This window comes from Poecile atricapillus, chromosome 4, assembly GCF_030490865.1.
Source record: "Poecile atricapillus isolate bPoeAtr1 chromosome 4, bPoeAtr1.hap1, whole genome shotgun sequence".
Classification (NCBI taxonomy): Eukaryota; Metazoa; Chordata; class Aves; order Passeriformes; family Paridae; genus Poecile; species Poecile atricapillus.
This window is the reverse complement of record NC_081252.1, coordinates 75,334,633-75,361,492: the sequence shown is the minus strand read 5'-3', so window position 1 is coordinate 75,361,492 and position 26,860 is coordinate 75,334,633. Positions and strand designations below refer to the sequence as shown.

Sequence of the window (26,860 nt, the reverse complement as noted above, 5' to 3'; positions counted from 1 at the left end):
CGTCCTTCCCGGGATCCCAGCAGAGCTCCAGGATCTCCAAACCTCCCAGGCACTCCCAGGGGTGGTATCAACCCTGCCCAGTGGGAATTGTGGTGTCCCTGGTATTGGAAATGGGACCAGTGGGGCCTCTGGGATGGATGGAATTCCATCCCATGTGGATCAGGACACGGGAAGGGGTAGAGGCATTCAAGCAGACTCTTCCTTGTGACTGTGAGTTTGTGCGATAAGAGCCCTCTCTCCTTTGCTTTTCTAACGTGGTCAGATCCCTCTCCTTTCCTGTGCCTGAATTTATGGATATCCAGGTGTTGTATCCATGTGTCCTTTGATAGGATCCCCCCTGCATCCAATGGGTCTGATGGACCTTTCCCTTCCCTTCCCTTCCCTTCCCTTCCCTTCCCTTCCCTTCCCTTCCCTTCCCTTCCCTTCCCTTCCCTTCCCTTCCCTTCCCTTCCCTTCCCTTCCCTTCCCTTCCCTTCCCTTCCCTTCCCTTCCCTTCCCTTCCCTTCCCTTCCCTTCCCTTCCCTTCCCTTCCCTTCCCTTCCCTTCCCTTCCCTTCCCTTCCCTTCCCTTCCCTTCCCTTCCCTTCCCTTCCCTTCCCTTCCCTTCCCTTCCCTTCCCTTCCCTTCCCTTCCCTTCCCTTCCCTTCCCTTCCCTTCCCTTCCCTTCCCTTCCCTTCCCTTCCCTTCCCTTCCCTTCCCTTCCCTTCCCATTCCCATTCCCATTCCCATTCCCATTCCCATTCCCCTGGAATTGCTCCTGTCCCATCCCATCCGGAGGTTGGAAGGCCACCAAAATCGCCACCAAAAGTTCCTGTTCCCTGGACAGTACCCTTGGAATCGGGGTTGGGATCTCTGAGTCCCGGGAGAAGGATTTGATGAGGATTTGACATCCTAAAAGCACGGAAGAGGGAGGTTTGGAATGGCAGCTGGAAAACCAGTGCCAGGCTCAGGGCTCCTTGATGTTTTTGCCGTGGATTTTGCCATCCCCCATCCCAGCTCCTTTCTCTGGGAGCAGCTCCGGGCTGTAACTTTAATCCTGCTTTTTTTTATTTCCTGAAATTATTCCCTTTTTCTTTTTTTTTTTTTTTTTTTTTTTTCCTTTCTTTTCCCTTTTTGTGACTAACAATGACCTCAGCTGTTTGTTTAAGGAGTTCATAACCCCTCAGAAATGTTCCGACAACCCCAAGGAAGTTTCCAAGGAACTCTTGGGTTGGGAGCCTCTGGCATCGATCGGGGCTTCTGCTTTATGTTCCTATCAAACAATAATGAAATTAAAAGGGAAGGAGAAAATAAACACGTTTTGGGGTAAATAAAGACAAATTTATTTGTCTCCAACACCGCTGTTGGAGCTCAGGGAAGGGCCAGCAGACGGCTTGGCCCGGCCGCTGCTCCTTCCTGCCAGGAAAACGCGCTGGGAAGAGGGGAATGAGGCAACGGAACCGCGATGGAAACACACGGGCCTCGCTTTGGGTGGAAAATGCCCTGAAAAGGGGGTTTGGCTTACAGAGGCTGCTTAGGCTGGGCTTAAAGATGAGCTGGGCTCAGTTTAGGGTGAATTCACCGAGGTCACGTGAGTTGGAGAAATCCTGGAGGGGCCTTGCTGGGTTTGGAGCGTTCCGGCCGTCGGTGGAGGAAGGAGGAGGTGGGAGTTGATGGCTCTGTCAGACCCAGAACCGGGAGTTCGGTGCCCAAATCCAGGTGGCAGATCCCGGATTCCCATGCCTAAATCCCAATGACAGATCTTTGATTCCAGGGCCCAAATTCCAGGGATAAATCCCTGATTCCATTGCTGAAATCCCAATGACAGATCCCTGATTCCATTGCCCAAATTCCAGGGACAAATCCCTGATTCCATTGCCCAAATCCCAGGGACAGATCCCGGATTCCATTGCCCAAATTCCAGGGACAGATCCCTGATTCCATTGCCCAAATTCCAGGGACAAATCCCTGATTCCATTGCTGAAATCCCAATGACAGGTCTCTGATTCCATTGCCCAAATTCCAGGGACAGATCCCAGACTCTGGTACCCAAATCCAGTTGTCAGGTGAGGGTTCCGTGGATGAGTTTGGATCTGCTTTGCAAATCCTCCTCTGAAATTCCATCTGCATTAAATTTCTTTGTATTTTTTCATTTCTATTATTTTTATTTCCTGTCTTCTCTTTTCCCCTTTTTCCTTCTTTTCCTTTCTTAAATTCTAATTTATTTCCCTTTTTTCCCTTTTCCTCTCTTTCCTTCTTTTTTCCCCTTTCATTTCTCTTTCTTTAATTTCCTTGTTTCTTTTTTTTTGTTTTTAACTTTTCTTTTTCTTTTTCTTTTTTTTTTTCCTTCTTTTCCTTCTTGCTTTTCTTCTTCCTTTTTCTTTCTTTTCTCTTCTTTCTCTTTATTTTCTTTTTCTTGCTTTCTTTTCCCTTCTTTCTTTATCTTTTTTCCCCTTTACTTTCTTTTTTCTACCTTTTTTCTCCTTTTTTGTTTCTTTTCCATTCTTTTCCACCTTTTCCTTTATTTTCATTTTTCTCCCTTTTCCCCCCTTCCACTTTACTCCAACCTCCCCAGAGCAGTTTTCTCCTATTTCAAATTCCCCAGAATTCTGGAAAACAGCCTCCCTGGAGGTGCTGCTGATCTTTGAGGCAGGAGGAGCACCAGATTTAGGGAACACCTGTGCAACCTTCCCATAACCAGGACAGCAATTTTGGGATCCAATCCCATTTTTTTGGGAACCACTCCTACCCCAAACCCCTTTCCATCCCCATTAAAATCCTTAAAGCCCTTTTTTAACCCCAAAAGCGACTTTTTGTTCTTCCCCCATCACCACCCTGATGTCGAATTCCCCAATCCCATCACTCCACTCTCCCCCCCTATCGCCTTTTCCTCCTGGGAATCGCTTTGGAGTGGGGAGACAACTCCTCGTGCACATCCTCAACCGTCTCTTCCCGGGATTTCTGCCCTGGAAGTGACCGCAAAGGGAATTTTGCGGCCACGGGGCCGCTCCTCTCCCTCCTGCTCCAGCTCTTGGCACCCAAAGCTGCTTTTGTTTGTACCTTTCCAGGGCTGTGACAATGAGCGCGGGGCCGTCCAGGGGTTACTGTGACACTCCAAGGAAAAAGCCTTGGCTTTTGTTTCCCAGAGCTTCTTGGGTTGCTTTTATCTCCAGCAAATATCCATAAATCCTGCCGGGGCTCCCCGTGCCCGGGGCCGTCTGGCGGACGCAGCCGCGGGATCAAATCCTGCCTCAGCTCCTGCTCAGCATCATTTCAACCCCGGGAATGTGTGTCCTGCAGGATTTGGGGCTTGTAATTAACTAGGAGCCGGATTTGGGTTTCCAGGAGTTTTTTCCAGGTTGCCAAAAGTGTGGCACCTTCTCTGCCGGAGTTTCTGACTCCGCACTTTTGTTCCTTGCAAATTCCAAGTTCTGAGATGGTTCAGATCCACCAAAAAGGGAACAGGTTCAAATGAACTTGGGATTTTCTCTGTGGGGGAGGTTTGTGGAGGGGGGAAGAGGCTGGCTGTGCTTCCAGGCAGACCTGCAGTGAGCAGGAATGTTAAATCCTCCTCTTTTACCGTGGAATCATGGAATGGGTTGGGTGGGAAAGGACCTTGAAGGACCTGGTTCCACCCCATTCCTCACCTTCCCTATCCCAGCGTGCTCCAAGCCCTGGGACACTTCCACCTTGGGAAACCTTTCCTAGGAGCTGGGAAGGGGCTGGAGAATTCCTGAGGGAGCTGGGAAGGGGCTGGAGAATTCCTGAGGGAGCTGGGAAGGGGCTGGAGAATTCCTGAGGGAGCTGGGATGGGCTGGAGAATTCCTGAGGGAGCTGGGAAGGGGCTGGAGAATTCCTGAGGGAGCTGGGAAGGGGCTCAGGCTGGAGCAAAGGAGGCTCAGGGGGAATTTCTGGCTCTGCACAAGTCCCTGGCAGGAGGGGACAGCCAGGGGGGTCAGGTTCTGCTGTCAGGGAACAGGGACAGGAGGAGAGGGAACGGCCTCAGGCTGGGCCAGGGCAGGAATTCCGGCAGGAATTCCTCCATGGAAAGGGTGGTCAGGCCTTGGAAGTGCCCAGGGAGGTTTGGAGTTCCCATATCCTGGGGGGATTTCAAAGCCCTGTGGAGGTGGCACTTGGGGACAGGGGTCAGTGGTGGCCTGGCCACCCACCCTTCCCAAATCCCCATCTCCTGCCGTGTCCCCGGGACCATCCAAGATGCTCTCACCACTTCCAAGGATTTATTTTATATTCCTGTTTATTTGTCCCCCTGTGCTTTCCCTCCCAGGGGACACCCTGGTGGCTCCTCCTGCACCCCCAGCACCCCAAGGACCTCCAGGCCACCTCCAACGGGTCCTGCTGCCTCAACCCCCACCCCTAATGAACGACCAAGACACCTCTAATTAGCAAAGCCACATTTCTGGAAGCAGAAGAGGGTCACGGAGCCACTGGACCACCCGCGGGTTCCTGCATCCTGCAGGTGTTTGACTCCTTGGAGCAAGGAGACCCAATCCTTTTGTTTCCAATAAAAAAAACCCCACGGAGAAGCAGTTCCAGGGCTGAGGCTGCCTCCTGCAAAGCCGGGCCGGGGCTGTGCCGTGTGCTTTGTGTTTACAGTGGAGCTTAAAGAAATAAGCATCGGTTACATAGGGGGGAAAAATGAGAACGCTCTCAAATTGGACCCCAGGGCAAGGCTGGCCGAGAACAATGGATCTGCTAAACAAAACCTCCGAGGGAAAGGAGGAAGTTATCAGGAAAAGCAGGGATGTATTAGTTTAAAAAAAAAAAAAGGAAAAAAAAAAAAAAAAAAAAAAGGAGGGAGGCATTCCAAGCACTTGAACTTGAGCGGATCCATTTCGCCGCCCAGACGTTCTCCCCTGGCGCGGCCAAGTGACCCCGGCCGGCGTCGGCGAGCGTGGAGCTCTCCCGTTCCCTCCGTGGCAGCTGGGACAGGACGAGGAGGAGGAGGAGGAGGAGGAGGAGGAGGAGGAGGCGGCTGCCGCTGCCTCCCGTCACGCGTCCGTCCTGGAAAAGGACGGCGCTGGGATGCGGCGCTCGGTGGGAAGAGGGCAGCCAGAGTTTAGGAGGCCATGGCCTGCCGATGGTTTCCTGCTGGGCGAAGGGACCCACGGGCTCCTGGAGCGCAGTGTCCCACAGCCTTGCTCCTTTTTCCTGCCTTTTTCACGTGGAAAACCCTTGCAAGCCCTCCGTGGGTCATTCCATGGTCGCTCCCGTGGGATTTGCCACGGGTTCCATGTGTTCCCAGCGTAGGAGCTGCTTCATCTCCTGCTTATTCCCAGCTTTTCCATGTCCAAGCCGTGTTGGTGAGCGCTTCCCAGCGCTTCCATCGGTCCCCAGCCCGAGGAGGGCGGGAGGAAGCGCCGCTAATCCTCATTAAATGTATAAATTTATGGCCCCGTGGTGCCGCAGTGTTTAATCAGGGCTCCGTGACTGTGCCGTGCTCCGGGTACAAGTTCAGTGCAAGGTGAATCTTGGCTGAGATAATCTGGAAGTTCAGCCGGAGGTGAAGGCAGCGGCGGCTCCTCGCAGCCCGCCCGGGGTGAGCAAGAGGTCACCTCCTTCTTCTTCTTTTTTTTTTTTTTTTTTTTTTTTTTTTATTTTTTATTTTTTTTATTTTTTTCCTTTCCTTTTTTTCCTTTTTTTTTTTTTTTTTTATTTTTTTAAGCCCCTTTTTTAACGTGTAAACACAAGGAAAAAATGCGACTCCGCAGAGGATTTGGCATCAGCTGAGTGGTGACAGGAAAGAGAAGCGTGGAGCGCGTGGCCCCGTGGGGCTCAGGGAGGTGGTGCCGGTGGTTTTTGGGGATAACAGGAGAGATTCGGTTCAAACATCACAAATCTCACGGGGTTTTGACACCAAGGAAAGGAGGAATCCTCGGGATTTGCTGCTCACCCATCCCTGCTCCCCTCAAAGCGGGTCTGGCTGTCCCAGCCCGGTGCTGGTGGCACTTGCTGGGCTCTGTCTGTCCCAAAAGGTGTCACCTGTCACCTGCCGGGAGCTGAGGGGCAGCACCGACCCCTCCTGGCCCCCAAACTGCTCTGTCAATGAGTTGGGAATGCTCTCTCCTGGAAAAGTGGCATTAAAGTGATTTTTTTTCCCCTTTTTGGGATAATTTTTTCCCAGCTGGGACGATGCTGGAGGTGTTCCCTGTAGGTTTATTTGGACAACTCCTGCTTTCTCCCCTCTGAACCCCCTTTCCTGCTTTTAGGGATTTTGTGCTTTTTTTGTGCTCATGGTCACTCTTCCCTGACTAAGGGATCTCCTGCTGCTGAAATATTGGGATTTTCCATGTTATTTCTTAATATTTTCTGTGGAGCCAATGATTTGGACGTGTGGGTCAGGCAGGGAATCCCAGAAGGCCGTGAACACCTGGAATGCCTGTGGAAAAGGAATTCCGTATTAACGGGATACCTGAGCACGGAGCCATCAACCCCCAACCACGGAGCTTTTCCAAAACCCACCTTCTCCTCCCCGAAACACCTTCAGAACAGCCCCTAAGGATAATTATCTGCACCCTGAGCGTTTTCCAGACACCACATCCCGAATTTCTCCCCTACGGCGCTGGATGCTGATCCCGGGGGGTTTACCCGGCTCCGTCCTTGCGGGGTGCAGCTCCACCAGAACCCGATCCAGGGGATGCTGCTGCAGGAGCCATCTTTGCCTCGGGAATGAATCCCCCTTTGTGGCGGTTCAATGGAAAAGCCAAGTGTTATTCAATAGTGGAATTCCCTGCGGAACGCTCTTCCGAGGCTCTTTCATTCCACCTGGCTCCCGCCCAGTATTGTCCCCGTGCGCCGTCCGAGGGTCCGGAGGGTGGGAATCCGCCCGTCTCCCGGCCCAGCCTTCCCTGAAAACTCCTGAACCTGCCTGGAGAGCGGGATGAGTCCGAGGGATTGCTTTTAGGAGTGCAAATCGGCCTCTAAATCCAGCAGCTCCGCTTGCTTTTGCTCCCATGGCCGTCCATAAAATCCCCCTGCCCGGGAGTTATCACCGGGAACAATTCGATCCCGAAGCATTGAAATCCCAGGGGTTTTGCACCAAATCATTTTCAGGCCTGGCTCTTTTTATTTTCCAAGGGCTGTGCCGCGGGTGAGAGAAACTCGGGATTTCCCTAGAATTTAGCGCAGCTTTCCCTGCGGGCAAAGATCCAGTGGGTGACTAAAGCCAGGCCTGGAGCACGGCTTGGGGGGACTTTCCAGGGCTGTCACCCCACACGTGGTGCTGATCCTCATCATCCCCACCGGACAGCCTTTTCCAGGAAGGAATCTTCCCAATATCCAACCTGGCACAGCTTGAGGTTGTTCCGTCTCCTCCTGTCCCTGTTCCCTGGGATGAGATCCCAAATCCCCTCCCCGGCTGTCCCCTCCTGTCAGGGAGTTGTGCAGAGCCAGGAGGTTCCCCCTGATCCCTCTTTTCCCCAGGCTGAGCCCCTTTCCCAGCTCTCCCAGTCTCTCCTGGTGCTCAGAAATACGAATTTTCTGAGGTAAAACCTGCAAAGTTTCTAATGAGACCCTTGGAAGAAATTCCTCCAGGAGGAGAAGTCAACCCTGCGTAATTCCAGCGTGGCTGAGCCCCTTTCCCAGCTGAGCCCCTTTTCCAGCTCTTCCAGTCTCCTCTGGTGCTCAGAAATACAAATTTTCTGAGGTAAAACCTGCAAAGTTTCTAATGAGACCGTTGGAAGAAATTCCTCTGGGAGGAGAACTCAACCCTGCGTAATTCCAGCGTGGTCTCAAAGCAGGTGGAAAGGCAGAGGTGGAAAGCCAGAGGTTTTCCTCCTAATAAAGGGCGAATGTTTGCAGCTGGAAAACTGGGAGATGTCTCCGTGCAAGAAAGTTTTGTGGAGCCCTTTCCCTGGAAATCTGGGCTATCAGGAATACAACAACCTATAAACAGGCAATAATGTGAAGCTGAAAATAATCCAGACTGGACACACTTGGGTTTTGTTGGCCTCAAACCTCTCTCCATTACAAACTGTCCTGGCTGCCATAAATCCTCCCAAATTCCTCTCCTCTTTTTTTTTTTCTTTTTTTTTTTTTTTTTGTTTGTTTGTTTTTTATCCAGGAACTGTTTGACTTTTGCAGATATAAAGAGAAAAAAAAAATTAAATTTAACTTGCAAGATCAACCCAGTTAAATGTGAGGTGAGGAGCTTGGAGTTGGTTCTCCCCTCTCTAGGAGGACATCCCTGGGTGGGACATTCCAGGAAGCCTGGAGGAGTCACTCGTGGTTGTTGTGTCTCACACAGAGGTCCAGGCAGGACTCTTGGATCTGTAGCAATTCCCAGAAATCCAGGTAATTAGAGAAGCACCTAAATTAAAATTTTCCTTCCCTGCACTCCATTAATCCCTTTCCTTGTCCATCACCAATTCCCAGAGCAAATCCTCCTTTCCAGTGAAACCAGTGACAAATCTGCTCCTGTTTTCACTTAGGCCACGATTTCCCCCTCAGTGCCTTTCACAATTCAACAACAAACATCATGTTCCAATTCCCGGTGCCTTTTCTTTTTGGGAACGCTATTGTCCAAACCCCACATCTTCCCAGGGGTTTGGAATATTTCTTTCTCTTTCAGTATTCCTTTCCCACGAGGCGTAATTGAAACCTCCCAAAAATAAATTATTTGGACTCTGCTTGTCCGTGGCTGCTGCTGCTGCTGCTGGAAGCTCCTTGGGATTTTGTAATCCGTGACAAGTCCCTGCTGGATGGTGGAAGGGGCTGCTCCCCCAGTGGTGGGATGGGTTATGGATGTGGGCAAACTGGGAATTGCCACTGGTTTTCCGTAGTTTTGTGTCTTTTGTGGAAGTCCTCAGCAGGACTGGGTCTGTTTCCTGATCCCACTGGAGCATGTTCCGTCCTCCTGGAGGTGGGACACAGCTGCGGCCTCGCTGTCCCCTTTCCTGAGGAGCCGTGGTGTTCAGGCAGGGAAAGGAGCTCCTTCAAGGAAATCTCTGCCGAGGTTTAGCAGTTCAGGGTGTGATCCTGTCCAAACCAAAGCTGGTCTGTGGAAGGTGTTGGGTCAAAGGTTGTTCCAGGTATGAGAAACCCTGGGAAGAGGAACATCAGACTGTGGTTGTGAGGATGAGGAGGGGTGATGGAGTTTTTGAGAGCTGTTCTCACCTTGGATCTGAAAATATTCCCTCCTTTTTCCATGGAAAACCAGAGCGGGCACTCAGGGACGCTGGAGTTGGAACCTCAGAAGGGTTCCAGCTGGGAAAACACCAAACCCGATGGAATTCATCCTTTTCCATGCTCTGGGGACATCAAACTCATCACAAAAGCTTGGCCATAACCACATGGCATCGCTGTCACTCCCGAGGGGATCTGAGTGTCCCCAAAATCCCACCACAAGGAAGATCTCGCCCCACCTCGACCCAGGTGGGTGTGCTTGGAGAACCAAGGACTGAATTCCTTAATTTAGGCTTTTGTTGAAGGAAATTGAATTCTTCAATTCTTGATTTGAAGAATCCTAAATCCTAATTTAGGATTTTGTTGAAGAAAATCAAAATCTGATTTTGATTTTGGCAATCCAGAAGGTGGATTTTGGAAAAGCTCCGTGGTTGGGAGTTGATGGCTCCGTGCTCAGGTATCCCATTAATATGGAATTCCTTTTCCACTGCTGCATTCCAGGTGTTCTGGGTTTCCCTACCTGATCCACTAGTCCAATCCATTTTCCAAAAAGGAAACTTCTGGAATGTTTCCCACCAACGCTGGCAGCCTCTCATCTTCTGGGATGGTGCTGGCAGAGGAAAATCCTCCCCAGTCCATCACAGTGGACTCCAAACCCATCCCATCCCACCAAATCCATCTCGGTGCTCCGCCTTGCCCCTGGCAGGTGGATCAGAGGGAAGTTCTTTCCCTTGGATGGAATCACAGAACCACCCTGGTTAGGAGGGACCTGGAGGGCTCATCTGGTCCCACCTGGTGTGGGGAAGGAATGGGTGGAAGGAGCCCTGTCCCCTGCATCCCAAAAACCTCCGGCAGCGGGGTCTCCACCACATCCACGGGGAAGTTGTCCCAGTGGAAGATGGGCCTCACTCCAAGGAATTTCTTCCTTGTGTGGAGATCAAACCTTTCCTGAGGCACCTTGGAGCCTTTGACTTGTCTTCTCCACGTGGCTCCATTTCTCCTCCTCCTTGTCCTGGTAGCCACCCCTAAAGGACTGGAAAACCACAATGAGGGAATATCTCTTTATGCAGTCAAATCCCATCCCTTTTCCTGGGAAAATTGGTGCATTCCCGTGGGAATTTCCTGCAGGTCAGGAGCTTTTGGTGCAATTCCCTTTTGGGGGATGCCGGGTCAGGTGGGGCAGTCACAGCCCCATCCCTGGAAATGTCCAAAGTTGGACACTGGGGCTTGGAGGACCCTGGGACAGTGGAAGGTGTCCCTGCCCGTGGTGTTGGATCTGGGTGGGCTTTGGGGTCCCTTCCCACCCAAACCATTCCACGATTCCACGACTGTGACTCGGGCGCGAGCGCGCAAACGCCGGTGGTGGCTTTGATCTGGTTCCAGGAGCTCTGGCAGGGCTCGCAAACCGTGTTTGGAATCAGTTTGGATTCACATTCCAGTGCTCCTGGCCTGGCCGGGAGGATTCGATCCAGATTCCGCGCTGTCGTCAGACGGAACAAACTGTCCCTGCTCCCCTTCACATCTGGAAGGGGACACGGAGTCCAACCACGGCCTGGTGTCCTCCTGCGGGGACCTTCCAGCCACCCTCACCCCATGCTTGAGGTGAGGGGCATAAAAATTGGTCTGCTTGGATAAAAAGGACGTTTTTGAAGAGTTTTGAGGTGGTGACGTTGCAAGGGGGGTGAAAAGGAAGTGGTTTTGAGGTAGAGCCGGTGGTTGGGTTTGATGATGTGAAAGGTCTTTTCCAGTTTAAACGATTCCGTGATCCCATTAAATGGGGGGAAAGTTTTTCCTAGGGGAACCCGGGACAGGGCTGGGAACTGGCTCCCAGTTTAATTCTTTCACATTTCAATTTGGGTACAAGTTCCTGTATATGTATAAAACCAATTTTAGCGTTTTTTAATACCATTTTTCCTGGCGTTTTATTCAAACCACCCTCCACTTCTCCATTTTTATAAAGCTGTGCCTGCACCTCTCCCTGCTCCTGCTCGAGGTGTTCCAGGAACCCGGGGAAGCTGCAGGTCCCTCGCCCTGAGCACGTCTGCAGCTTCCTGATCTCATCCCACTCCCACATCGTCGCGGTGAAAGCTCCTCTTAATTTTCCCTCCTCTTTTTTCCCTTTCCCCCCTCTCCTTCTCCTTCTCCCCCCCTCCCACCCCCAGTGGATGTGCTGTCGAGTTTGATTTATGGCCTTGAAAGGGAGACTCCAGTTTAAAGAATTAATGGTATTTGCATATTTGATTTGGAAACTCCCCCGGCAGCCCCGCGGCTGCCCCGCGCCGCCGGCTTTTTCCCTCTTCCCTTTTTTTCCTTTCCCCTCGGCCCGTTCAGATTTAGCAGCAGAGGTGAAAAGTTGAAGCAGTAAAACCAATAAAACCACATTTATGTGACAGATAAATCGTCTGGAGGCAACTCTCCCTGAGCCTTCGGGCTTCCTCCTGCAGGACCTCTCCCCTCCGGAGCGCGGCCGGCAGCCGGGGCCAAAGGTGCCGGCCCCAGCCGTCCTCGGACCTGCCGAGCCAAAAAAGATGGATGTGGGCAAAGAGGTGGAAAATACACAGCCCATCCGTCACTGTCGGGAGCCACCTGGGGGTGGTCTGGCTCTGTGAGCGCTCCGGGAAGGTCCAGGCCAAGGTGGGAGCCTTGGGAGTCGTGGAATCAATAAGGCTGGAAAAGCGCTCGGAGATCCAAGCCTTTCTTCAGCGCTGCCAAGGCCACCGCTGTCCCATGTCCCCAAGTGCCACATCCTTCAAATCCTTCCAGGGATGGGGGCTCCACCAGGTTGGACAGCCCTTTCCAGGAAGGGAAATTGTCCAGTGTCCAACCTGAGCTTGCCCTGGCCCGGCCTGAGGCCGTTCCCTCTCCTCCTGTCCCTGTTCCCTGCGAGCAGATCCCAAATCCCCCCTGGCTGTCCCCTCCTGCCAGGGACTTGTGCAGAGCCAGAAATTCCCCCTGAGCCTCCTTTGCTCCAGCCTGAGCCCCTTCCCAGCTCCCTCAGGAATTCTCCAGCCCCTTCCCAGCTCCCTCAGCAATTCTCCAGCCCCTTCCCAGCTCCCTCAGGAATTCTCCAGCCCCTTCCCAGCTCCCTCAGGAATTCTCCAGCCCCTTCCCAGCTCCCTCAGGGATTCTCCAGCCCCTTCCCAGCTCCATTCCCTTCCCTGGCCACGCTCCAGCCCCTCCAGGGCTCTCCAGAGCTGTCCCAGCACTGGAGGTGCCACCAGCACAGGGGACAGGCACTGCCCTGGCCCTGCTGTCACCCCAGAGCTGGCACAGCCCAGGTGTCCCTGGCCACCGTGGCCACCTGGGCGCACCTGGGCTCCTGCAGAGCTGCTGCCGATGGTTCCGGGTCACTGGAGTTTCTCTGGCAGTGGGAAGCCATTCCCTGGCTCCTGTCCCTCCAGCCCTTGTCCCCAGTCCCTCTCCAGCTCTCCTGGAGCCCCTTCAAGGCCCTGCAAGCCTCCTTGGATTTTTCCCTTCTCCAGGGGAACATTCCCAGCTCTCCCAGCCTGGCTCCAGAGCAGAGGGGCTCCAGAACCCTGGAGCAGCTCCGTGTCCCTCTGAGCTCCTGCACTGCTCCTGAGCCTCTGCCAAAGCAACTCCCAATGCTGTAAATCCATCTTCTCTAAACCCCTTCCTTTTCCTCACCTTTTTATTTCCTTTCTCCCTCCATCCCTTTCCTCCTGGCTCTTTATTCCCCCTCCCCACCAAGGGCTACCTGGCCCCTGGATGCTCTGGCCGCGCACTTTCCATGGCAAGAACTCGTTCAGGCTTTGTTTGGGATTTGCCCGAGGCACGTTCAGCCTCCCGGGGCCACCAGCAAGAGTCCTTTGGTGCGTTGTGGGGGTTCCCTTTGAGCCTGTACAACCATGCAACTCCTCCCAGCAGCCGCCAAACCCCGCGGAAGCGTTTTGGCCCCGGCGCTCGGCCTGAAAAGCGCCTGTGAAATCATATTTAAGGTTGTCTCTCTCGAAGGTGCCCCCTTGGAAAAAACCTCCTGCCAATGATGTTCAGCTCGGGTTTGTAGTTCAACACAAAGGCCCCGCCGGACAAAGCCGAGCGGGACCCGGGCTGGAAAAGCCCTCTTAGGTCCCGGCTAATCCATCCCCCCCGCCAGCCCGGGGGATTGTTCCCGACAGCTTGTTTTCCTTGCCCTGACCTACATAGTCAAAAAGAATCTTGTTGCACATTTTTGTTTTGTATCTGGAGGTCTCGGAGGAGCTAAATCCCCTTCTTGGCGGGGCAGGATGCGTTGTTAAACAGCGCCGGGGCCTCCAGGAAAACCATGGAGACGCGGGGACAATGAGGCCTCTATGGGCCCCGCTTGGCCGCGGGACGGGCCCGGCCTCTCCCGGCTCCGGTGGTGGGCGCCGGGACGCGCCGAGCGGGCGATGAAGACGTCCACGCGCTTGGCAGCCTGTCCCCAAATAGAGTGGTCACAGCGGCGCTCCAAGACGGGATCTTTGGGAGGAGGGAGAGGCAGGAGCTCTTAATTAACCTGCTGCGGATGGGGCAGAGGTGAAGGCGGCATCCCGGGAATGCTGGGCCCTGTGGGTGGGTGGGTGGAGGAGCCAAGGCCTGGTTGAGGTGAGGAGATCCACGTGTGGGGAGGGCATGGGAACGCCTGGTTTTTAAGGAAAAGAAGGGTGGGAATGGTGTGGGAAGAGGGCATTGGACTGCGCCTTCATGGGTGGGTGGAGAAGCCAAGGCCTCGTCGGGGTGAGGACACCCACGTGTGGGGAGGGCTTGGAAGCGCCTGGTTTTTATGGAAAACAAGGGTGGGAATAATGTGGGAAGAGGGCATTCAGGCAACGTGAGCTGTCGTTTTCCCATCCCTCACCTGGCTGGGAGGATCCGGGGTCATTTGTGGACACGGAGGGCTGCAGGTGGGAATTTTGGCAGTCTGGAGCGGGGACGGTCACGGATGGCCGAGTTAATCCCTTTTCCTTCCCCTGCTGCCAAGGCCTGCTGGTTTCTCTTACCAACGTCTGGAAAGCACCTGGACTCCCATCTCCCGCAGCTGTACCCACCCAGAATAACCCCCAGAGTTCCTCGGGGAGCTCTGGAGACACTTCCAGAGCAGCTGGAGGGTGTTGGGATGAACCAGAGGTGATGAGAAATCCATGGGGAATGGTTAGAACGACACTGGGGGCTGTTCGGGGACAGAAGTTTGTGGTGACTTTGACCCCGAAAGTTTCCTCTTGCAATAGCTGAGAGTGTCAGGGCACTGGGGTTGTTTGTCACCCACGTCCTCGAGGGGTCTCAGACCTCAAACCCCCAAAAACGGGGATCACAGACCAGGAATGATCAGTGACTAAATTAACACAGCCCTGCATTAATTAATATTGAGTATTCCTAAATCAGTAATGAAGTACAACCGAGTTAATGATGAAATGTTAACAGAGTAACATTAAACAAATTAATAAAGCCTGCATTCACTTTTTTTATGGATAACTCCACCTGCCCAGGACCTCTGCCAGCTTCCAGGGAAACACCTGCTCCCTTTTCCAGCTTTTTCAAACCCCGTTTGTTTTTCCATTCCAGCTCCTGGATCTGTTCATCCAGTGGGATTGGTCGACGTATTTGGCCGACTACGGACAGCCCACGTGCAAGTACCTTCGTGTGAACCCCACCACAGCCCTCATCCTGCTGGAAAAGTGAGTGTGGCTCCCAATTCCCGGGAAAACTCCCACCCCTACCTTGTTTTAGCAGCTCATTCCATCCCTGTGAGCAAAGATCTTGGCCCTGGCTGGACAGAGGGAGCTCAGATAGAAAAATCCCGTTTTATCCCACATTATCCAAATTCAATGGCTTGGCTGTGGGTCCCTCTTTTTGTTGGCTCTCAAGCAGAGTTTTCCTTGTCCTGCAAGGAAAATTTCACTGTAAAGATGAACCTACAGCTCCAAAATCCTTTAAAATGCGCGGGGCTGCAGGAAGGAGGGGTTATCCCGAATTTTTCAGTGTTTGGGAGGCGTTTGGGCAATGCCACAAACAACTTTAGGTTGTGAAGTGGTCAGGCAGTTGGAGCACGTTGTTGCAGGTTCCCTTCCACCTGAGAATACTCTATTCTGTTTCTGTATCTCTGTATTTCTCTTTATTTTTATTTCTACATTTCTATTTTTATTTCTCATTCTATATTTTGAATTTTATTTCTGTATTTCTGTTTATTTCTATATTTCTATATATTTCTATGCATTTCTTTTAAAATTAATTTCTATTTCTATATTTTTTCTATTTATTTCTGTGTTTCTATATTTCTATGTATTTCTTTTAAAATTTATTTCTATATTTTTATTTCTGTTTATTTCTCTTTTTATTTATTTATTTCTATATTTCTATATTTCTATTTCTACGTACTTATTTTTAAAATTATTTCTATTTCTATATTTTTATTTCTATTTGTTTCTACTTATTTATTTATTTATATCTCTACATATTTCTTTTAAAATTTACTTCTATTTCTGTATTTTTACTTCTATTTATTTCTATTTTTATTTCTGTATTTCTATATTTCTACATTTCTACATTTCTACATTTCTATATTTCTATTTTTCTATTTTTCTACTTTTCTATATTTCTATTTTTCTATATTTCTATTTTTCTATATTTCTATTTTTCTATTTCTGCATATTTATTTTTAAAATTATTTCTATTTCTATATTTTTATTTCTATTTATTTCTACTTATTTTTATATAAGTATAATATGTTTATATTTATTTCCACAGCTCCATTTTTGTCTTTTATTCCCTATTTCTGTTTCTACATTTTTATTTCTATTTCTATTCATTTCCATGTCCATATTTTTATCTCTACTTATTCCTATTTCCATATATCCCTATATTCATTTATTTTTTCCCCCCCCATTTCTTTCCATTCCCATTTATTCCCATTTCTCCCACCTCCCTCCCGCGGGGCCCCAATCCCAATTCCGTCTCTGGGTGCCAGGACGGGCTCCCTCAATCCATCCTTTGAGGGCCGTAGTTCATATGCTCCGCACAGCTCCATCCCAAATCCTGGAGCGGTGCCGGGAACAGCGCCCGGACGCGCCGCGGGGCTCCGGGGTGGCTCCCGGGGGGCTGTGCCAGTCCTGGGGGCCGGCAGCGAGCCGGGAACGCTGCGGGATTCTGCTGCAGGCCCGAGGAAAAGCGGGATTTGCTTTGCCTGTCACCCCTGCCCGTGGTGGGTCTCCCAGATGATCTCCGCTGGTCCAGCTCCAAGCTGGCTCGGGAAGGATCCACTCTGCTCCTGCTCCCAGCAGACCTCCCAGGCCGTTTTCCAGCTGGTGGGACAGAGAACGAGCCAAAAAGCGGGAGTTCATCGTTTTCCGAGTGGCAGGGCCCTGCATGGAGGAGAGGGCAGGAGGGGATCCTCGTGGGATCATGGAATGGTTTGGGTGGGAAGGGACCTTAAAGCCCATCCCATTCCATGGGCAGGAACACTTCCCACTATCCCAGGCTGCTCCGAGCCCTGTCCAGCCTGCCCTTGGACACTGCCAGGGATCCGGGATCCTGTAATGTTCTTCTGGAAGTGTGGCCCCAACCCTAAACTCGTCACCTCCTCTAGGAGAAACAGAGACCCCAAATCACCTCAAACTGCTCCTTGTGGTCTGATTCCGTGGTTGATCCAACCAAACCCAGCTGCATCCCTGGAAATGTCCGGGTTGGCCGGGGCTGGGAGCACCCAGGGATGGTGGGAGGGCAGGGGCAGTACTGGGTGGCCTTTGAAGGTCCCTTCCAACCCGAATTTTTCTCTGAATCCCTGATTCTCTGAGCGAGCCTGGGGTGTTTGTGAACTTTGGGGTTCCCTCGGTGTCATCGTGGTCCAGGGAAGCTCCAGCTCCTCTCCCCCAGAGGAGAGGAACGGACGTCACAGCACCTCAGGACACCCGCAGGGTCCCTGTGAGGGACACAACTGAGGCAGTTGTGGGTTTAAAGTACTTTTACACCTCAAAGTGTTGTTTTTACACCGTTATTTCCTGAGTTGTGTTATCCCTGGGTTATCTGGGGCTGTGGGTCAGGGATGGATGTGGAAAAGCTGGCGGATGGTGGGATTTGGTGACCTTGGAGGGTTTTTCCAACCGGAACAATCCTGTGATACACAGCGAATTCATGACCCAGCATCTGAGATGTGAGAGTGAGAGGTTTATTCAGAACTAACAGTAAAATGCTGAAATAATGCATTTATACCCAAAATCTGGGAGCTTGGCCATGCAGCACCTGGAAGAGCTGGGGAATTGAGGCAGGCAGTGAGCTGGGATCGTGGCAGAGTCTGGGAAGGCGGTGGGACAGCAGGAGAGCAGCTCCACACTCTGGGGTGTTAAAATGTCACCAAACCCCAGCCTGGCTCATTTCATAAAGTCATAAAATCATGGAATGGTTTGGGTTGGAAGGAACCTTAAGGATCATCCCATTCCCACCCCATCCATGGCCAGGGACAGCTCCCTCTGTCCCAGCTGGATTCAATCCCAATGTCCATCCTGGCCTTGGGCATTCCCAGGGATCCAGGGGCAGCCCCAGCAAATCTGGGAATTGCAGAATCCCAGGCAGGAATTCCTTGCCAAGATCCCAGCCCAATCTCCCCTTTCCCTTGGGAAGCCATTCCCTGGCTCCTGTCCCTGCAGCCCTTGGCCCCAGTCCCTCTCCAGCTCTCCTGGAGCCCCTGCAGGGACTCTCAGCATTCCCTGCATTTTGCCCTTCTCCAGGGGAACATTCCCAGCTCTCCCAGCCTGGCTCCAGAACCCTGGAATGGTTTGGGTTGGAAGGCCCCTTAAGGACCATCCCGTTCCCATCCCATCCATGGCCAGGGTCACCCCCCACCATCCCAGGGTACTCCAAGCCCTGTCCATCCTGGCCTTGGGCACTTCCCGGGGTCCCCTCTGAGGAGTCTCTGTCCATCCCCCATGAGCTCTCCTCGCTCCGGGCACATCCGCTGCCTCCCATCCCGCCGGGAATTCCGCCGGGCCGGCTCAGCCTGTAACCTGTTCTCCTGGTTATCTCTGTCCCTTATCACGCCCGTGTCCGTCTCTCCCAGGATATCCCGGGTGTAAGTATGCGCTCGCTCGGGCTTTCACCCTCACCTCGCCGGGCCCCGATTGTCCGCTCTCAATGGAGCCCGAAAGGCTGGAATTGCAAAGTGCCTCTGGAGCGGGGCCCTGCGCAACCCGATCCTCCCAAATGCACTAATTAGAGCTAAAAGAGGAGCTTTTACCCCGCTGCTTTCTTCCCCTCCCGGATTAATTGAGACAAAGCTCGGCTCTCTCCGAGGTGGTGTTTGTTGACAGGGGTGGGGACAGCGCCGAGCTCGCCTTTCCCTTCCTTTCACTCCTAATCCTGGGACCGGCTTCCAAACCCTCGGTTATCCCAAGGCTCTGCTCGGAGAAATAAAACTGGGAATCTGCGAAGCCCATCCCAAATCCTGCAGGGTTTTCTGTCCTGTAGGCAGATTAATTAATTAATAGTTAATATTATTGCACGTTCACGTGGTGTCCGGGAATTCCAGCAGCTCCCAGATTTACCGGATCCGCCTCTGTGGGTTTGTTATGGGCGCTCCCAGTTATCCCAAGGCTCTTCTCAGGGGAAAAAACAAACCTGTGGATCTGCGCAGCCCATCCCAAATCCTGCAGGATTTTGTGTCCTGCAGCTGAATTCATTAATAATAGTTAATATCTCAGTGCTTCCATCATGTCTGGAGATTCCAGCTGTTCCCATCCTTCCCAGATTTACCAGATCCGCCTCTGTGGGTTGGTTAATAGCACTCCCAGTTATCCCAAGGCTCTGCTTGGAGAAATAAAACTGGGAATCTGCAAAGCCCAACCCAAATCCTGCAGGATTTTGTGTCCTGTAAGCAACTTAATTAATTAATAGCAGTTAATATGGCTTCCACCTTCATGGGGTGTCTGGAGATTCCAGCTGTTCCCATCCTTCCCAGATTTACCAGATCCACCTCTGTGGGTTTGTTATGGGCGCTCCCAGTTATCCCAAGGCTCTCCTCAGGGAAAAAAAAAAACCTCTGGATCTGCACAGCCCATCCCAAATCCTGCAGGATTTTCTGTCCTTTATCTTAATTCATTAATAATCGTTAATAGCTCAGTGCTTCCATCTTCACGTGGTATCTGGAGATTCCAGCAGCTCCCGGATGCTTCCAGGCTTTTCCAGATCCTCTGTGGGTTTGTTGTGGGATCGGGGCTCTGGCTGCAGTCCCTTTCCATCCTGATCCGGAGGTTTACCCATCCAGCTCCTTCCCAATCATCCCAACGCAGCCCAGGGTTTTCTTGCACGGAATCTGTGCTGCTTCCAAAACATTCCATGGGCCCAAGCAGGTCCCACGGGATGGGAGATGGCCCCAGAGGTGCCAGGATGGAAAAGCTCTAAATTCCTGGTGTGTGGAAGGGCTGGAGAGGGATGGGAAGAGCTTTCCAAAGGTACAGGTCGACTTCCAGCACCTCTGATGTCCCTGTGGAACCTGGGAAAGCTCCCAGCTCTGCTGGGGAAGGGCTCGGAGACCTCCTGGAGCTGTTTGGAGTTCCAGAGGAGGAGCATTGTCCCCAAATCCAGGCTGGCAGGACCTGGGTGACTCCAAACTCTGCTTCCCATTGGCACAGTCGCTCCCTGGTCCTCCTGGAGGAGCAGCTGCCAACCTGCTCCAGCTAAAAAAACAGGGAAACACAAACAAATCCCGGTTTTGGTGGCTGGAAGTGCTCCAAGCTCTCCTGTTCCCCTTGGGAGAGCAGCTCTGTCTCTGGGCACTGGCAATCCCAGTAAATTCCCCTTTGGGATAAAACTGTTATCCTGGGTTCCAGTTCCAAGCCTGGTGCTTTTGGGAACATTTCCCATTCCCTGTGGCTCTTCCTCGGAGGTTGAAGCCTGGAAAACCTTGGATGTTTGTTTGTGTTCCGAAAGTCTGGAGAGGTTGGGGCTGTGCTCAGTTGACTCCAGACCCTCAGGATGATCCAGGGCCAGCTTCCCAGGGATCATCAGCACCATGTCCCTGTCACTCCAACGCTTCCTTTGGTCCCCAAAGCCAAAACCTGGGATTATGGGATGCATCCAAAGCCCTCGGCCTCTGCCAGATCTGATTTACCCAGAAAATCTTCTACAAATTGGGATAATTGGGAAGAGCCAGGCCCCAGCAGGTTGGATTTTGGGAGGTTGTGCCTTCAGGAGCTGCGGGAAGGTTGATCCTGGTGGGATTTTTTTTTCCCTTCCCGCCACCCTTGGAGTGTGTTCCAAGCCCTTTTCCCCACAAAAAAATACGGATCTGGGAATGCAGGAGTGCATGAACCCCCTCCCAGCTTTGCATGTGGGGTCCCATCTCACCTCCTGCTCTGCTGGGCTCTGGATTTATGGACACCTCCTGGAGACGCCACGCTCCTTCCAAACAGCTGGATTCCTTCCTGGAATGGCAATTAATTTGTGTTATATTTAATATAAATTATATACATCCGGATAATTTCTATTTCTTATTCATTGGGAAAAACAGGATAGCGGGTGCTGCCCCTGCCCACGGCAGGAGGCTGGAAATGGATGGGATTTAAGGCCCCTTCCAACCCAAACATTCGGTGATTCCCTGGGAATATTTTATAAAATTTAAATTCACAACTCCAGACCTTACCAGCCTCCCCCAAAGCTGCATCTCATGCATGCAAGTTTGAAGGAAAAAAGCCTTAATTCCGTGCTGATTCTTAAATTTCCTCCCCAAATTCCATCCTCGCTGAAGGTGACGTGGGGATGGAGAAGTCCCTGTTTGGAAGAGGGAGGATTTAGGATTTCCTGCATTTGGGAATTAGGGAGAGACCCCAAAGTGGCGTTGATTTGGATTGTAGGGGTTTAAAGCCTGAAAAATTCCCAAAAAATTGGTGTAGAGTCTTGAAATTCCATGTCCTACTCTCTGAGCGCCGGACATTCCCAATCCCTGTTCCATAACCCGTTTGTGCTCCCTGCAGGATGCGGGACACCAGCAGGAAATTTTCACCCAATTCCGGAAAAACGAGCGGGAGCTGGGAGAGATCCCACGGTGGCGTTGACTGGGATTGGAGGGGTTTAAAGCAAAAATCCTGGGAAAATTCCCCAAAAATTGGTGTAGAGCCTGGAAATTCCATGTCCTCCTCTCTGAGTGCCAGACATTCCCAATCCCTGTTCCATAACCCGTTTGTGCTCCCTGCAGGATGCGGGACACCAGCAGGAAAAACAACGTTTTCGCCCAATTCTGGAAAAACGAGCGGGAATTGGGAGAGATCCCACGGTGGCGTTGATTGGGATTGGAGGGGTTTAAAGCCTGAAAAATCCTGGGAAAATTCCCCAAAAATTGGTGTAGAGCCTGGAAATTCCATGTCTTCCTCTCTGAGTGCTGGACATTCCCAATCCCTGTTCCATAACCTGTTTGTGCTCCCTGCAGGATGCAGGACACCAGCAGGAAATTTTCACCCAATTCCGGAAAAACTAATGGGAATTGGGAGAGATCCCACAGTGGCGTTGATTGAGATTGGAAGAGTTTAAAGCAAAAATCCTGGGAAAATTCCCCAAAAATTGGTGTAGAGCCTGGAAGTTCCATGTCCTCCCCTCTGAGCTCTGGACATTCCCAATCCCTGTTCCATAACCCGTTTGTGCTCCATGCAGGATGCGGGACACCAGCAGGAAATTTTCACCCAATTCCAGAAAAACAAGCGGGAATTGGGAGAGATCCCACAGTGGCGTTGATTTGGATTGGAGGGGTTTAAAGCCTGAAAAATCCTGGGAAAATTCCCCAAAAATTGGTGTAGAGCCTGGAAATTCCATGTCCTCCTCTCTGAGTGCCGGACATTCCCAATCCCTGTTCCATAACCCGTTTGTGCTCCCTGCAGGATGTGGAACACCAGCAGGAAATTTTCAACCAATTCCGGAAAAACGAGCGGGAATTGGGAGAGATCCCACAGTGGTGCTGATTGGGATTGGAGGGGTTTAAAGCAAAAATCCTGGGAAAATTCCCCAAAAATTGGTGTAGAGCCTGGAAATTCCATGTCCTCCTCTCTGAGTGCCAGACATTCCCAATCCCTGTTCCATAACCCGTTTGTGCTCCCTGCAGGATGCGGGACACCAGCAGGAAAAACAACGTTTTCGCCCAATTCCGGAAAAACGAGCGGGACAAGCAGAAGTTGATCGACACCGTGGCCAAGCAGCTGCGCGGCCTCATCAACAGCCACCACTCCTGAGGGGCTCGGGATCTCCTTCCCGCTGCCTGGACTTCGGGAATCTCGCTCGGAGAGAAGATTTGTATTTTTTTATTCGCCTGGAAAGTCTCCGCGGAGCCTCCCCCCAACGGCAAAACGCTCCCGGTGGAACAATCCCGGGAAAAGAGGTGGTGCCAGGGGTCTCCTGGATAAGCTCCTATTTTCAGGGGTTTAGGAAGGGGTGGGAATTCTTGGAGCCTGGGAGAAGTTCACGCCCAGACTGGGTTGTGTTTTGGTTTTTGGTTTGTTTTTGGTTTTTTTGGCAAAGCCAAAGTGAAGGGATCATCCTGCCTTCCTTTTGTTAATTTATTCCCTTGGGAAACAGAGAAATCTGGGAAGAGCCGTGGGTTTGGGTTCTCTGGGAAGAGGGTGACCCCGAGTGTGTCCTGTGGTTTGGATTTAGGTAGGAAAAAGGGATTTCCCAGGTTTTTCTCTCCTCTTTTCCACCTCCACGGGCTGATTTCCACGTTAGTCCGCAAATCCCTGGAATCCCTTTCCCGCGTGTCCGTAACCATCCCTGAGCTCCACTCCAGGACCTGCCAGGGGCTGTGGGATCATGGAGAAGGGACAGCCGAAGGATAATCTGGGAATGTGCCCTGTGGCACCGCTCCGGAGCTGGGATGCTGCTGGACACATCCATGGAAGGGGAGCCGGAGGGGACGGATGCTCCACAGGGATGGTGGGAAGGCACACCGGGATCTCACGGAGTCCAGGAGGCGTTTTTCCCTCTCTTTTCCCATCTTCCCTCTCCTCCTGATGGTTCCATGGGGAAAACTTGGCAGTGGGACATTCCCCATGGAGCAGCGCTGCTCCAAAGTGCCTGTGAATAAAATTCCCCCCATCCCAAACATCCCAGACATCCTCTGCTCAAACCAGGCGGCCACCAACGGGATTTAATCCCAGTATCCCAGTTCCAGAGGGGGATTTTCACCCTTCTCATCACCCTTCTGCCTTTAATTCCTCACATTATCCAGCTGCATTCCCAAAGCCTTGAAGGGAATTCAGATCCCCCTGGATGTTGTTGCAGCCTTGGAAGTGCTGCTCCCGTGCCCATTCCCAACCCTCGGGATGCGCCAATCCGGAGGTTCTGCCTTCCCGCCTTGCTCCACAGCAATATTTTGGGGCTGGTTTTCATTTGGAGAAGGTTTGTTTGGCTCAATCCCAAAATTAAACGGGAACACGGTTGGGAACGACCCCCTGGAGCTCTTGGGCTGTCCCAGCCGCCTCCAGCTACAGGGACCAAGGGATTATTTTCATCAGTAAGGGGGAAAACTTGCAATTCCTAGGTTTTGGAGAGGGATCGGGGGTTCCTTGTGAGCTCCTCTTGGAGGGATTTGGAAGAGGGATGGAGGGAAAAGCAGCAGGTGAAGGAAAGTTGGAGTCAGCGTGGCCAGAACGGGATCAGCTTTGGAGACATCTCTGGAAACGACCCAGAGGGACAAGGGATGGGAGTTCTGGGAGTGGGACGGAGAAGGAGCAGAAGCCCTGGGGACACAGGGAAGGGATTTTGTGCTGCCATCCTGAAATTCCGTTTTTCCCACCTATGTTTCACTCCACGAGGCATTCCCACAAAAAATCCCCAGCACAGCCGAGGCAAGGCCTCCTTTCAGACACTCCAGGCAGCTCCCACCCTTCCCAAATCCACGCTGGGCTCCATTCCCATCTCCCTGAGCTGTAATTCCAGGAGCAGTGAACTGGGATGGGTTTCCCCGCTCCTTCAGGCTCTCCTTGGAGAAACCAGCATTGAGATCCTCCAAACGGGCTCCCAGTGCTCAGGATTTGCTGTTGGGAAAGTCAAATCCGGCCAAGGGAGAGATTCAGGGAGTTCCTGATCTCGGGAGGTCAAGAGCCGGAACCGCAAGTCAGAGCCCGGGATGAAAAATGGGATTTTGGGACTCTGGTCCCAATTAACTTTTTGTTCTGAGAGATGCGGCTCCATCCCTTCCAAACAAAATTAATCTTTTAAACAGATTGCCCCCCCCCAAAAAAAAACCCTGGAAGACATCCCAAATCCCTTCTCAGTCTCTTCCTAATGATGGGTGTCCTCCGACACGGATGGAATTGCTTAGGAGGGAAAAGTGGCTGCAGGGAATTTAAAAGGGGGAGGAGGGGGTGAGAAACAGGGGCAGGACCCGAATCCAAGATCTCCAGCTTCCCAAAATAAATAATGCTGCTCTCACACCTCGCTCCACACCCACTGAACATTCCTTAGTGGGTTTTATTTATTAAGAAAAGAAAATTAGATTATTCCGTAATTTTTCCCGGCTCCAGCAAATATATTCCAGCACCAGTGGGGGAAAAAAGTACATTAAAACCCAAATTCAGCTTCCCAAGAAGCTTCTTGCCTTCTTCAGGAGCTGTCAGGCATTCCAGGAGTTGGGAATAATCCTATAAAAGGTGTCCAAAGCGGGAATTTGGAGCCAGGCCCATCCGTAGGATGTTCTCCCTGAGCCATCAGCACGTGCGAGGTGGGAATGGAGGGGTTTTCCTGGGATTTTTTGGGTATTCCTGAGGCTGCAGTCCAAGGCAGATGCTCCCAGTGGTTTTTGCACTTTGTTCCAGATCCAGCCCCAGCTCCCCCTCGGATGGGGACGGGAGGAGTTGGGAAGATGCTGTTTTGGGGTTGTTTTCCCCCGGATTGGCTGTTTGGGGGAAGGTGGAATTTCGGACGAGAGCTGTGGGAAGGGCCACGGTGGCCCCAAATTCCTTGGACGGTTCTGGGAAGCGAGGCTGGGATGGAGCCGGGGCCACTCCGGGGGCATCGCTGCTGTCGCTTCCCTCACGCTGAAGTTTTGGCATCAAATCCCAACCAAATTCCAAATCCCGGGCAGAGATTCCTCAGCCTTGGATGTCTCCTGGCTCCACTGGGCTTTTCCCGTTAGTTCTGGGTTGGGTTTGCTGCTTTTGTGGACCTTGAAGGGGTTTGGAGCATCCAAACTCCATCCCGCGCTCCGGTTGGATTCGAGTCCCATCCCTGGGAGCTGCAGGATTTTTGGGATCTCTGTCCCATTTTTCCTACAGCTCCGTGGGGCTGGAGACCCCTCATATCCCACCCCCCAGCACCATTCCATGTTTATCCCACTGCTGGCAGCCCCCAGGGAACACAAATCCCATAAATCCCATCTCAAATGACTCCAGGATGATCCTAGCTCTGCTGCCCACTGGGAACGCCGTGGATCAGAGGGAAGTGACCCAAAACCACCAGGATTGGCTGGGATTCACCCCAAAAATGCTGGGATGGAGGCGGGGAGCTCAGGGGAGTTTGCTTCACCCCAAAGCTGCTGCTCCAATCTCTCGGCCCCAGGGCTGGATTTGGGAAGCTTTTCCCAGAGCTGGGATCCATCCCCACCTGCAGCTTCCCAAAAATTCCATGGACAGCTCTGGAATCCTGCCCTGTCCCAGCTGATCCCTGCCTTGGCTCATCCCCCAGATTCTGTTTTTCCAGGAAAAGCCCCCCCAGCTCTCCCATCCCACATCCCATCCCTCCCTGTCCACCGGGGTTGCCTTTTCCCGTTGATTTTGGGGTGGAAGGACCTGATTTTGGGAACCAAGGTGGTGAAAACAGCTTTTTTTGCACAAGTCGTTGCACAATAAGGGGAAAATTTAGCAAATTAGGTTTAACTTTAAAGGGAATTTTGTTGTTTTGTTGGTTTGGTTTTTTTTTTTTTCTCCTTTAAAACTCGCTAGCAGAGCTACTGATTCCAAGAGGAAGAAGAGCTGGAATGGCTGGAGAAAGGACTGCATGGTTTACAGGTTCAATTCTGTTAGAAATTAGCATGTTGGACATTTATCCTGGTGTAATTCCAATTAAACAAATACAGCATTTAACGGTTTCATTCATGCCTCATCTGGCTCTGTGTGTCCCCGGGGAAAAACCTGACCCCTAAATCCCACAGAAGATAAAATTCCATGTCTCCTTTGGACACCTGGCTGCTGGAATTCCCAGGTTTACTGGGGATCCAAGGGGAAGAAAATCCCTGGATGAGCGTTGGATCCCGCCTTCCCTTATTGCCCTGAGGGGAAGCCAAGTTTGGCCCAAATTTGGGGGGATTTTAATTGGTTTCTATAAAAAAAATTCCTCCCTGGGAGGGTGGGGAGGGGCTGGGCTGGAATTCCCAGATTTCCTGTGGCTGCCCCTGGATCCCTGGCAGTGCCCAAGGCCAGGTTGGACATTGGGATTGGATCCAGCTGGGATCCTGGGAGCTGTCCCTGCCCATGGAATGGGGTGCGATTTAAGGTCCCTTTTCCACCCAAACCATTCCAGGTTTCTGGAGATTGGGGGATTTCATGGAATGGCTCAAGCAGATGGGGTTTGTGTAGGATGAAGGATTTAAGGAATATCCATGGGCTGGGATAGCAAAGATTCCTGGATGGTTCGTATTCCATGAATTCCTCTAATTCCCCTTTTTAAGCTGTTTATCCCTGTTGGTTTCTGGCAGATCCTGGGGCAGGGATTCCCAGGTGTTCATTTGGAGCAGTGGGAAGGAGAACATTCCCTGGAGTTATTGGTGACTCCACCTCTGCCAGGGGCCTTTCCCC

General features: G+C 51.9%; 1 protein-coding gene across 3 annotated transcripts in view; it reads left to right on the top strand.

Moving 5' to 3' along the window:
• The window catches only part of EXOC6B (exocyst complex component 6B), a 282,178-nt gene extending 256,030 nt beyond the window's left edge, over positions 1 to 26,148 (top strand). For 2 of the 3 annotated variants that reach the window (XM_058837776.1, XM_058837775.1), the window contains 2 exons: positions 14,661 to 14,773; positions 22,177 to 26,148. In XM_058837776.1, the coding sequence (XP_058693759.1) occupies positions 14,661 to 14,773; positions 22,177 to 22,303 (240 nt within the window). In that variant the 3' untranslated portion in view covers positions 22,304 to 26,148. Of the gene's footprint in view, positions 1 to 1,134; positions 1,162 to 14,660; positions 14,774 to 22,176 lie in introns of those variants that run through there. The other variant, XM_058837778.1, reaches the window with a different exon arrangement.
• Positions 26,149 to 26,860: the final 712 nt, after the last annotated feature.